The sequence below is a fragment of the Saimiri boliviensis genome, chromosome 6 (genome assembly GCF_048565385.1).
Source record: "Saimiri boliviensis isolate mSaiBol1 chromosome 6, mSaiBol1.pri, whole genome shotgun sequence".
Classification (NCBI taxonomy): domain Eukaryota; kingdom Metazoa; phylum Chordata; class Mammalia; order Primates; family Cebidae; genus Saimiri; species Saimiri boliviensis.
In genome coordinates this window covers 115575354-115587788 of record NC_133454.1, presented here as the reverse complement: position 1 = coordinate 115587788, position 12435 = coordinate 115575354, and the positions used below count along the sequence as shown (strand labels likewise).

The 12435-nt window shown below is 47.0% G+C and overlaps 1 protein-coding gene and 1 pseudogene across 2 annotated transcripts in view; both read left to right on the top strand.

Moving 5' to 3' along the window:
* The first annotated feature begins 308 nt into the window (after positions 1-308).
* Positions 309-1211, top strand: LOC101032023 (nucleoplasmin-3 pseudogene; annotated as a pseudogene).
* A 2762-nt stretch (positions 1212-3973) lies between these two features.
* Positions 3974-12435, top strand: part of NUP160 (nucleoporin 160) — a 76016-nt gene continuing 67554 nt past the window's right edge. For both annotated transcript variants that reach the window (XM_074401469.1, XM_039471226.2), the window contains exons 1-2: positions 3974-4111; positions 4369-4480. In XM_074401469.1, the coding sequence (XP_074257570.1) occupies positions 4012-4111; positions 4369-4480 (212 nt within the window). In that variant the 5' untranslated portion in view covers positions 3974-4011. The remainder of the gene's footprint in view (positions 4112-4368; positions 4481-12435) is intronic.

Genomic DNA, 12435 nt, shown 5'->3' with positions numbered 1-12435 from the left:
AACCCAGGAGGCGGAGGTTGCAGTGAGCCGAGATCGCGCCATTGCACTCCAGCCTGAGTAACAAGAGCGAAACTCTGTCTCAAAAAAAAAAAAAAAAAAAAAAAAAAAAAAAAAAAAATTAGCCAGGCAAGATAGGGCATGCCTATGATCCCAGCTATTTGGGAGGCTGAGGCAGGAGAATCGCTTGAACCAGGGAGGCAGAGGTTGCAGTAAGCCAAGATCCTGCCACTGTACTCCAGCCTAGGCAACAAGAGCAAAACTTCATCTCCAAAAATAAATGAATAAAAATAAGAAAATGAGAGAAAAGGGGAGTTGGAAGAAGGCCCTTTCAGCATGGCCGCCGGCACTGCAGCTGCCTTAGCGTTTTTCAGTCAGGAGAGCCGAACGCGGGCCGGGGGTGTCGGGGGCACGCGAGTCCCGGCCCCAGTCACTATGGACAGTTTTTTCTTCGGCTGTGAGCTCTCCGGCCACAACCGCTCCTTCACCTTTAAGGTAGAGGAAGAGGATGATGCAGAGCACGTGCTGGCACTGACCATGCTCTGCCTGACCGAGGGAGCCAAAGACGAGTGTAATGTGGTAGAAGTTGTGGCCCGGAACCATGATTATCAGGAGATCGCTGTCCCTGTGGCCAACCTCAAGCTGTCCTGCCAACCCATGCTCAGCCTGGATGATTTCCAGCTCCAACCACCTGTAACTTTCCGCCTGAAGTCGGGTTCTGGCCCTGTGCGGATCACTGGGCGGCACCAGATTGTGACGATGAGCAATGATGTTTCTGAGGAGGAGATCGAGGAAGAGGAAGAGGACAGTGAGGAGGAGGAAGCTGAGCTGTGCCCCATCCTTCCTGCCAAAAAGCAGAGGGGCAAGCCCTAGCCCTCCTCGGTCACTTCCATGCGCCAGGCACGGCCATGCACCCTGTTCCCCAACGAGTTTCAAGAATTGTAAATGTTTCTTCCTTAAAGAGAGCTTGGGTGGGGTTTGGGTGGGAGGGACTTGGGCATTGGTGCTAAGAGAGGGCTGGGGCTCCACAGGACCTTGGTTTTCTGGTCTGACGCCATGCCTGGGGCCTCTCTTCCCACCTGCCTGTGAGGATTGGAGGTTGGTGCCTGAAGCTCAGAACTACACATTTTTAACACTTTTTACATTTTTGGATAAAGGTTGAAATAAAGTGGTGTGGGATTTTTGCAAAAAAAAAAGAAAATGAGAGAAAAGAATTAGAACACTTTTGAGTTTTGCTCTGGGGTGAGAAGAGAAGAGATATGGAATAATAGCTGCAGGAAGTAGAAGTTGAGGGAGTGTTTGTATGCTTAGGACATAGAGTACTAAGTAAAAAGCAAAAAAAAAAAAAAAAAAACCCTGAAAATGGAAATAATTGAATTGCTGGAATGATGACCTTGAGCAGGTGTTTTTAAGGAAGTAGAAAGTTTGTCTCTGCATGAGCTCAAAGACAGTTTATAGTAACAGGAAGGGAAGGCAAAATATGTGGCTACAGATGCTGGTAGGTGGGCAGATATCATTGTAGAAGTCCTCCCGTCCTTCTTCCTTCTTTCCCGATGAGTCTCTTTCTAGCCATGCTGGAATGCAGTGGCAAGATTGCAGCTCACTGTAACCTCCAACTCTTGGGCTCAAGCAATCTTCCTTTTTTTTTTTTTTTTTTTTTTTTAAGACGAGGTTTCACCATGTTTGTTAGGCTGGTCTTGAACTCCTGACCTCAGGTGATCTGCCTGCCTTGGCCTCCAAAGTGCTTGGATTACAGGCGCAAGCCACCACGCCCAGCCGAAGCAAGCCTCCTATAGCTGAGACTAGAGGCACACCACTACACCTCGATAATTTTTTTTTTTTTTAAAGATGGGATTTCACCATATTGGTCAGGCTGGTCTCAAACTCCTGACCTCAGGTGATCCGCCCACCTCAGCCTCCGAAAGTGCTGGGATTACAGGCATGAGCCACAGCACCCGGCGCCTCACTAATTTTTTGAAAATTTTATTAGAGATGGGGGTAGGTTGCCCAGGCTGGTCTTGAACTGCTGGCCTCAAGCCATCCTTCCATCTCGGCCTCTGATTGCTTTTTCTAAATGAAGCAGCAAGCTGAGAGTGATGATGAGGGAGGAGGCAATGAAGGTTACAGGAGTTATGAAATAAATACTCATTCAGAACAGTTTAAGTGGAGAAAGCAAATACAATGTGTTTGCTGGGCAGCATTATGGGCCCACTCAAGGTTCGGTCTTGATGGAGTTACAGGGAGGCATGTCAGTATGGGTGTATAGTTTTCTTTTTTTTTCTTTTTTTTTTTTTTTTTTGAGACGGAGTTTCGCTCTTGTTACCCAGGCTGGAGTGCAATGGCGCGATCTCGGCTCACCGCAACCTCAGCCTCCTGGGTTCAGGCAATTCTCCTGCCTCAGCCTCCTAAGTAGCTGGGATTACAGGCACACGCCACCATGCCCAGCTAATTTTTTGTATTTTTAGTAGAGACGGGGTTTCACCATGTTGACCAGGATGGTCTCGATCTCTTGACCTCGTGATCCACCCGCCTCAGCCTCCCAAAGTGCTGGGATTACAAGCTTGAGCCACCGCGCCCGGCCTCTTTTTTTCTTTTTTATTTTTTTGAGACGGAGTTTCGCTCCTTGCCCAGGCTGAAGTGCAACAGCACTACATCCGCTCACTGCAACCTCTGCCTCCCAAGTTCAAGCGATTCTCCTGCCTCAGCCTCCAGACTTAGCTGGGATTACAGGCGCACGGAATCACGCCCAGCTAATTTTTCTATTTTTAGTAGAGACAGGGTTTCACCATGTTGGCCAGGCTGGTCTCGAACTCCGGACCTCAAGTGATCCGCCCATCTCACCCTCTCCAAAGGTTGGGATTACAGGCGTGAGCCACCACGCCCGGCCCGCGTGTTTAGTTTTCTCCAGTCATGTTCAGCTACAGATCTGAATGTATTCGAAGTTGTAGTTTTTACTAAGGTATGAAGAGTTAGGCAATGAAGTAATTTAATGGTATTCAGGACAAGAAGGAAACACCTAAGTGAGGGACAGTGAAGAGCCTGTAGAACAATGGATACCAGGTAGAATGAGGGGACTGCACTGCCAAAATTGGTGTCCCAGAGGGAGTGAAGTGGATAAAGAATGATGGTCCGAACCAGATAAATGAAACGGAGAATGACAGACAGGAAATGGTTGTGGTCACTGGTAATAACAAGGTAATAGAAGTGCTTAACAAGCGTTGGCTCTCATTAAGGAACAAAACCTTTCCCCCTGGAAATCAGCATTTTCCTCGATATTGAGCATCTACTCCCACAACATCTTCTAAAGAGCGAGGACTATGGGCCCTTACTGTTTTGACAGCCAAGTGCGAGATCGCGGGTTGAATGAACGACAAATGCCTTTCACGTACCCAAGTGAGTAGCACTCGGGAAACCTCAGCAGGTGGCAGCATCACGGTTTAACGAACACATTACGTTTCATTATACAGGAATATACGAATATAGTCTCTTGGTGGGGGAAAAAGGCCAAAACCAAAGGCCTTTCCCTCACTACCCTTTCCTCACTCCGCTATCCCAAGTGTCGCCGCTGAAGAGTGAAGGGAGGATCCGGCAGAGATTTACTGACGGACATCCTGACCAAGGGAGAGGTGACCACGAACGCGGGATCCGGCCGTGCCACTTCGGATCTCGTCCCTCCCGGGAGACTCGACCCGCGTTTTTGAAACCGAAACAAACCCGGCCCCGCCTCCTGCCCTGCGGCCGCCGAGAAAACAGCACCGCCCTCTGGAGGCGTCCTAGCCGGCCGCTCGAAGGTTCCCACAGATAGAGTCAGCCTCCCCGGCCCCCTTCTCTTCTGCCTTCCTCGCTGCCCACCCTCATTCTCCGGGTGGAAGCCCCGCAATGAAGGACCGGAGCCGCCTTTCTGCTCTCAAGTCGCTTCACCTGTCCGCAGCTCCGCCCGCCCCGCCCCCGGAAGTGACGACGGCCGCGCGGACCTCCCTTTGTCCCGTCGGGCATCGCGGCGACGGCGGGAAGATGGCGGCGGCGGGTTCCCTGGATCGGAGCTTCGTGGAGCTAAGCGGAGCAGAGCGCGAAAGGCCGAGGCACTTTCGGGAATTCACAGTCTGCAGCATTGGTACGGAAGTGGCCAGGAAGGCCGCGATCCGATCTGTCCCCTCGGGCTCGTCTCATGGGTCCCAGGATCTCTGACTCCCTGGTTCATCCTCCTGAGTCCACATGCCTCTAGCCCCGGGATCAGAGATTCCTTGGCCTCTGATGTTTTCCTTTTCTTCGTATGGGTTGTCAGTGTGTCACCCTGTGCTTTGTCAGCTCCCTTAGTCCCTGTCATTTCTCGGAGGACGCGTGTGCAGTCTGACCACGTTCATTTTGCAGGGACTGCAAATGCCGTGACTGGCGCCGCAAAATACAGTGAGAGCGCGGGAGGCTTTTACTATGGGGAGAGTGGCAAGTTGTTCTCCGTCACCAGAAACAGGTTCATTCATTGGTAAGTACTGTGGTTCGCCAGACTCCCCTGGAAAGGTAGGGTTTGGTGTATAAATTTTCGTCGCTGTTCCCAAAGTGTCATTCTAGAAGCGGTCATTGACATTTAGGGAAAGAGAAAGGTGGTTTTTTCAGTTCATATGAGAATCAGGGGACAACTGAGACAGAGTTCTAGAAGAGGTAACACCCACCCCCACACACACACACACACACATATCAAAGATCAAACAACACTAAAAGCAGAGGAAATGTAGCTTAGGAGATAAAGCCCATAAGACCGGTTTTAAACATGAACCCATTATGTTTTTATAGTGATTTACAGCTTTCTTCATTGTACATATATGTTTGAGCTTCAATATGTCAGGCATTGTGCTAGGTACCAGGATGAAATTAACAAAAACAACCACCATTTTCATCCTGCAAGAAGTTGTAGCAATGTCAGAATAGATGTGGATCCACTTTTCATGGAAGTTTTGTGGAGGAAAAATACGTTAAAACTAATGACCACACGGCCGGGCACGGTGGCTCAAGCCTGTAATCCCAGCACTTTGGGAGGCCGAGGCGGGTGGATCACGAGGTCAAGAGATCGAGACCATCCTGGTCAACATGGTGAAACCCCGTCTCTACTAAAAATACAAAAAAATTAGCTGGGCATGGTGGCGCGTGCCTGTAATCCCAGCTACTCAGGAGGCTGGGGCAGGAGAATCGCCTGAACCCAGGAGGCGGAGGTTGCCGCGAGATCGTGCCATTGCACTCCAGCCTGGGTAACAAGAGTGAAACTCCGTCTCAAAAAAAAAAAACAAAAAAAACAAAACCTAATGACCACAACACAGTTATATAAACACAAGTTTTCATACTTGCCCTAGAGGAAAAATATCGGGGTATGAGAGGCTGAGAGGACCAAATGCAATTAGTGGGGCAGGGAAAGGCTTTAAGGAATTCACAGTTACCCTGAGATCTGAAGGACAAGAGGTTAGCCAGGCAAAGGGAGTGGATAGAGAGCAGTCCAGCAAGTAGGATCACCATATGCAAAGGTCGTAAGTGGCGAGAATTTGGCAGATTTGGAACTGACCAATGATCTGTGTGGCTTAAGTGCAGTGGATAAAACAGAAAGTGATGTGAGATACTGAGGTTGGAGAGAGAGGCAGGACTCTGATTATGAGGAACCCTTTTTTTTTTTTTTTTTTTTTTTTTTTTGAGACAGAGTTTCGCTCTTGTTACCCAGGCTGGAGTGCAATGGCGCGATCTCGGCTCACCGCAACCTCTGCCTCCTGGGTTCAGGCAATTCTCCCGCCTCAGCCTCCTGAGTAGTTGGGATTACAGGCACCCGCCACCATGCCCAGCTAATTTTTTGTATTTTTAGTAGAGACGGGGTTTCATCATGTTGACCAGGATGGTCTCGATCTCTTGACCTCGTGATCCACCCACCTCAGCCTCCCAAAGTGCTGGGATTACAGGCTTGAGCCACCGCGCCCGGCAAGGGACCCTTTTTAAGGCCGTTTTTGAGCTTCAATATGTCAGGCATTGTGCTGGGTACCGGGGTGAAATTAACAAAAACAACCACCATTTTCATCCTGCAAGAAGTTGTAGCAATGTCAGAATAGATGTGGATCTACTTTTCATGGAAGTTTTGTGGAGAAAAAAGACATTATGAGGCCATTTTTAAGGATTTTTGGATTTTTATCCTAAGTACATTGAGTTATCATTGAAAGGTTTTTGAAGAGTAAAATCAAAATTGCATTTTTGGATTGGAAGAGTTAACACTGGGGATTCCAAAAGGAGAGAGGGAGGGAAGCAAGGGTTGGAAAACCTATTGGGTACTGTGTTCAAAGCTTGGGCAGCGAGATAATTAGAAGCCCAAACCTCATGTATATAGGGATATACACACACTATACTCATGTAACAAACCTGCACATGTATCCCTGAATCTAAATTTTTTCAAATGTATTTTTAGATCTCAGTCTGCTTATGTGGAAAGTGGATTTGGATGAGATAGGTGTAATAAGTATAATACAAAGAAAATTTTGCTCTTATGATGGCCTAAGTAAGAGTTGCTGGTGGCTCACTTGTGGAAATGACTAGAAACAGAAAAGTAGATGGACTCAAGATGCCTTTGGAAGATAGATTCACTAGGACTTGGTGGTGGATTGAATATGGGGTCAGGGATGGTAAAGGAAAAGGAGAGAGCAAGGACAGCTCCCTGGTGTCTGATGTGACTAACCAGCTATGAGTGGGGAGGGGTTGCCATTTACAGAGATAACATAGAAGATGGATTTTGGAAAGATAAGAATAATTGTTTCAGAAATAGTAAATCTGAATTACCTGGACAGCAGCCCTTTGAAAATGTCAAGTAGGCCTTGAAATTTATAGGTCTAAGGCTCAAAAGAGAGGCTTATGTTAGAGATACAAATTTCGTTTACTTAAGAACTATTTTGGCTGGGCACAGTGACTCACACCTGTAATCCCAGCACTTTGGGGGACTGAGGTGGTAGGATCTCTCGAGGCCAGGAGTTCAAGACCCCATTTCTACAAAAATGTTTTGGTGTTTTTTTGTTTTTTTGTTTGTTTGTTTGTTTGTTTTGAGACAGTCTGGTTCCATTGCCCAGACTGGAGTACAGTGGTGCAATCACAGCTCACTGCAACCTTTGCCTCTTGGGTTCAAGTGATCCACCTCAGCCTCTCAAGTAGCTGGAATTACAGGTCTGCACCACCACGCCCAGCTAATTTTTGTATTTGTTTTTGTAGAGATGGGGTTTTGCCTTGTTGCTTGGGCTGATCTCAAACCATGGACCCCTTCTTGGTCTCCCAGCTTGCTGGGATTACAGGAATGAGCCACGATGTCCAGCTTGATTTTTTAAAAATAAGCCAGGCAGCATGGCATGTGCCTTTCATCTTAACTACTCAGGAGGCTGAGGTGGGAGGATCTGATCATGCCACTACACTGCAGCTTGAACAGCAGGGTGAGACCCCATCTCTTTAAAAAAAAAAAGAAAGAAAGAAAGAAAATTTGCTTGCCTATTATGTTTCAGTCAATTTTTAGGGAATAGGGATAAAGCAGGGACCAAAACAAAGTCCCTGCTTTCATGGAGGAAGATAGGCAACAACAATAATAACCAAAAAAACCTAAGTACATGTAGTTTTGTTACAGGAAAAGGGTCCTGATCCAGACCCCAAGGGAGGGTTCTTGGATCTCGAACAAGAAAGAATTCAGGGTGAGTCTGCAGTGCAAACTGAAAGCAAATGTATTAAGAAAGTAAAGGAGGTGGAGCATGGTCGCTCATGCCTGTAATCCTAGCACTTTAGGAGGCCCAGGCGGGTGGATCACCTGAGGTCAAGAGTTTGAGACCAGCCTGACCAGCATGGGGAAACCCTGTCTCTATTAAAAATACAAAATTACCTGGGCATGGTGGCACATGCCTGTAATCCCAGCTCCTTGGGAGGCTGTGAGGCAAGAGAATAGCTTGAACCCAGGAGGTGGAGGTTGCAGTGAGATGAGATTGCGTCATTGCACCCCAGCCTGGGCAAACAAGAGTGAAACTCCATCTCAAAAAAAAAAAAGGAAAGGAATAAACTACTCCCTTACAGAGCAACCCTAGAGGGCTTCTGGTTGCCCATTTTTATGGTTATTTCTTGATGGTATACTAAACAGGGGTGGATTATTTATCCCTCATTTGTAAACTGTCATGGCATTGGTGGGAGACAACAGGCGGTGACTCTTGTCACAGTTTTGGTTTTGGCTGGCTCTTTTACTGCAAGCTGTTTTTATCAGCAAGGTCTTTATGACCTGTATTTTGTGCTGACCTCCTGTTGCATCCTGTGGCTTGGAATGCCTTACCTGTCTAGGAATGCAGCCCAGTGGGTTTCAGTCTCATTTTACCCAGCTCCTATTCAAGATGGAGTTGTTCTGGTTCACACACCTCTGAGAGTTTGTCAGTTGATAAATGGAATAGAGAAAAGGGGACAGTGTAAGGGGGAAGAGGAATACCTGTGGGAGTTATGTTTTATGTAGGGTGGTTGGGAAAGAGCCAGGGGTAAGTTGACATTTGAGCAGAAGAAAGGATATCTGGGGAATGAGTATTTCAGGTAGAGCCTTTCAAGAAAAAGGAATAAAGAGCGCAAAGAACCCTGAGACAGGAACTTGTTGTGTTCAAAGAGTGGAAAGGAGCCAGGAGTCTGCAGCTGAGTGAACAAAGCATAGAATAATAAGAAAGAGGTATCAGAGGGCCAGATCAGGGCTTTATTGGTTATTTTAAGCTTTAGCTTTTACTCTGAGTAAGATGGAAACAAGCTGTGGAAGGTTCAAGTGGAGGAACGACATGTTCTTTTTTTTTTTTTTTGACACGGAGTTTCATGTTGCCCAGGCTGGAGTGCAGTAGCACGATCTCGGTCACCACAACCTCTCTGCCTTCCAGGTTCAAGTAGTTCTGCCTCAGCCTCCCAAGTAGCTGGGATACAGGCATGCACCACCACGACCGGCTAATTTTGTATTTTTAGTAGAGATGAGGTTTCTCCATGTTGGTCAGGCTGGTCTCCAACTCCTGACCTCAGGTGATCCACCCACCTCAGCCTCCCAAAATGCTGGGATTACAGGCGTGCACCACCGCACCTGACCTAAGATCTGGGTTTCTAAAGGATTGCTGTGACTGCTATGTTGAGAATAGAGTGTGGTTGGGGAAAGGATGGATGCAGGAGACCAATTAGGAGGCTGGTGTTGCAATCCAGACAAGAGATAATGGTGGTTTAGATCAGGGTGGTAGTGACAGAGGCAGTGAGAAATGTTCTGATTGCAGATGTGTTTTCAAGATGAATTTGTTAGAATTACTATTGCATTGGATGGAGAGTATACAGAAAGAAAAGAATTAGGTAAGCCCCAGATTTTTGGCTTGAGCAGTTGAAAGTTATGGAGATGTCATTAATTGAAATGGAAAAAAAGTGTAAGTGAAGCCGGTATTTTTGTTTGTTTTCTTCAGGTTCAGTGGGTCCAGGAGTTCTGTTTTGGACAGGTGTAATCTGAGATGCCTGTTAGATATCCAAGTGAGTGTTGAAGCAGCAGTCAGGAGTTGAGTGGAGAAGTTGGGCTAAAGATAAAGATTGCAAACTTGTTGGCATTAGATGGTGCTTAAAGCTGCTCTACTGAATGAGATCATCTACAAAGTGAGAATAAATTAGGATTTTCCACTTCTGCACTATTATTGTCAGCTAAGTCTTCATTGTGGGGGGCTGTCCTATACGCTGTAGGGTGTTAAACAGCATTCCTGGCCTTTACCGTCTGCATACCAATAGTACATCTGTAGCCCCACTTCTACATCAGTTATGATAACCAAAAACGTCTCTAGATATTGCTTAATATCCTGGGGAGTGAGGCAGAATCGTCCCCAGTTGAGAGCCACTTGAGTAGAGCGGTCTGGGACTGAACCCTGGGGCAAGCCAACATTTAGAATAATGAGGAACCAGCAAGGAGCCGATGAAGGAGTAACTGAAGTGGGTGTTGAACAAAGAATGTGGCATCCCAGAAGCTAAGGGAAATACTTCAAGGAGGAGGGGAGGAGGAGGGTGAAAACCCCGTGGATGTTGCATTTAAGCCAGGCAAATTGAGAAATGAAAATTGGCCTTTGCATCATGGAGATCATTGGTGACCAGGTCAGGAATTGCTGCAGTAGTCGTACAAAAGCCTCAGTGGAGTGGGTTCAAGAGAGAAAGGAGAGGAGTTGTGAGTATAGAACAGCCCTTTCAAGGCGTATTGCTGTAAGGGAAGTGGAGACATCACATGGTAGCTGGAGAGCAAGGGAGGAGCATGGAGAAAATATAATATAGTGTGTGTGCAATTGGGAATGCAGTAGATGCAGTTGAGAGTAATCACAAGGAAAGGAATTTGGGAAATTGAGAAGGTGGACTTTAGGATAATTGGATATTGTTTGTTCATTTATTTGCTCTTTTTTAGAGTCAAAGTTACACTCTGTCACCCAAGCTGGAGTACAATAGCACAGTCATGGCTTACTGCAACCTTGAACTCCTAGCTCCCATCTCAGCTTCCCAAGTGGCTAGGATTACAGGCGGGCATCACCATGCCTGGCTAATTTTTTTTTATTTTATAGAGATAAGTTCTTGCTATGTTGCCCAGGCTCATCTCGTACTCCTGGGCTGAAGAAATCCTTTTGTCTTGGCCTCCCAGGATGCTGGAATTATAGGTATGAGCCACTGTACCTGGCCCTGATATTAAAATCATTAAGAATTATGGCAAGAGTAGTGTGGGAGAGAGTGACAGTGGGCCAGGAGCCAAAATCAACAGCAATGAGCATGGGTAGCAGGTGGTATCTGATCCCATGAGCTTCAGAGCTGAGTGGTTCGGGTAGGAGAGGAGGAACAGTGGCCTAGAATGCCAGTGGGGAGCAAGGACATCTGTATTTCTTCCTTGAGGCCCCACTACAAAGGGCATGGTAGAGAAAAATCGGGGGTCACTGTCCTCACGGGAGATCCAGGATCCAAATTTTACCATAAGGCAGGAAAGCAAAGGAATTATTCAGAGATAAAGTTGAAGATCCAGAAAATTATGCTGATGCCATGAGTTACCAGAAGCAAAGTAGCTCTGGGAAGTCATCAGAGCTGAAAAGGTACTTACATCCTTGGGAGTAGATAAGATATGCCTTGGGAGAAAGCGTACAGTGAGAGAAGATGATCCAGGATCAAGGTTTGAGGAAATCTACTATATAGGGGTCAGGTCAAGGAGAAGGGGAAGAAATGGACGAAAATGTGGGAGGAAAACTGGGAGAGGGTAGTACCGCAGGATTCATGAGAAGAGATTGTTTTAAAAAGAAAGGCTTCTGGCCGGGCGTGGTGGCTCAAGCCTGTAATCCCAGCACTTTGGGAGGCCGAGGCGGGTAGATCACGAGGTCGAAAGGTCGAGACCATCCTGGTCAACATAGTGAAACCCCGTCTCTACTAAAAATACAAAAAACTAACTGGGCATAGTTGTGCGTGCCTGTAATCCCAGCTACTTAGGAGGCTGAGGCAGGAGAATTGCCTGAGCCCAGGAGGCGGAGGTTGCGGTGAGCCGAGATCGCGCCATTGCACTCCAGCCTCGGTAACAAGAGCGAAACTCCGTCTCAAAAAAAAAAAAAAAAAAAAAAAAAAGAAAGAAAGGCTTCTGCCGGGCGCGGTGGCTCAAGCCTGTAATCCCAGCACTTTGGGAGGCCGAGGAGGGTGGATCAAGAGGTCAAGAGATCGAGACCATCCTGGTCAACAAGGTGAAACCCTGTCTCTACTAAAAATACAAAAAATTAGCTGGGCATGGTGGCGCGTGCCTGTAATCCCAGCTACTTAGGAGGCTGAGACAGGAGAATTGCCTGAGCCCAAGAGGAGGAGGTTGCGGTGAGCCGAGATCGCGCCATTGCACTCCAGCCTGGGTAACAAGCGAAACTCCGTCTCAAAAAAAAAAAAAGAAAGGCTTCTGTAGTGTGGAGGAGAAAAAAAAAAGAATAAAAAATAAAAAGGAAGGCAAGATCAAGTATGTGGAATGCTGCTGAGAGATCAAGTAAGAGGGCCAGGCACCATGGCTCACGCCTGTAATCCCAGCACTTTTGGCGGTTGGATCACCTGAGGTTGGGAGTTTGAGACCAGCCAGGCCATCATGGTGAAACCCCATCTCTACTAAAAATACAAAAATTAGCCAGGTATAGTGGCAAGTGCCTGTAGTCCCAGCTACTCAGGAGGCTGAGGCAAAAGAATCTCTTGAACCCTGGAGGCAGAGGTTGCAGTGAGCAGAGATCACTCCATTGCACTCCATCCTGGGCAACAAGAGTGAAACTCCATCTCAAAAAAAAAAGATCAAGTAAAAGAAAGACTGAAGAGTCCATTGGAATTGTTATATTGACTTTGACAAGACGAGGGAGTAGCAGAGGCAAAAGCCAGATTTAGTAGGCTTAAGAGTAGGAGGGATGTGAGGAAATAAAGAAAGCTTGG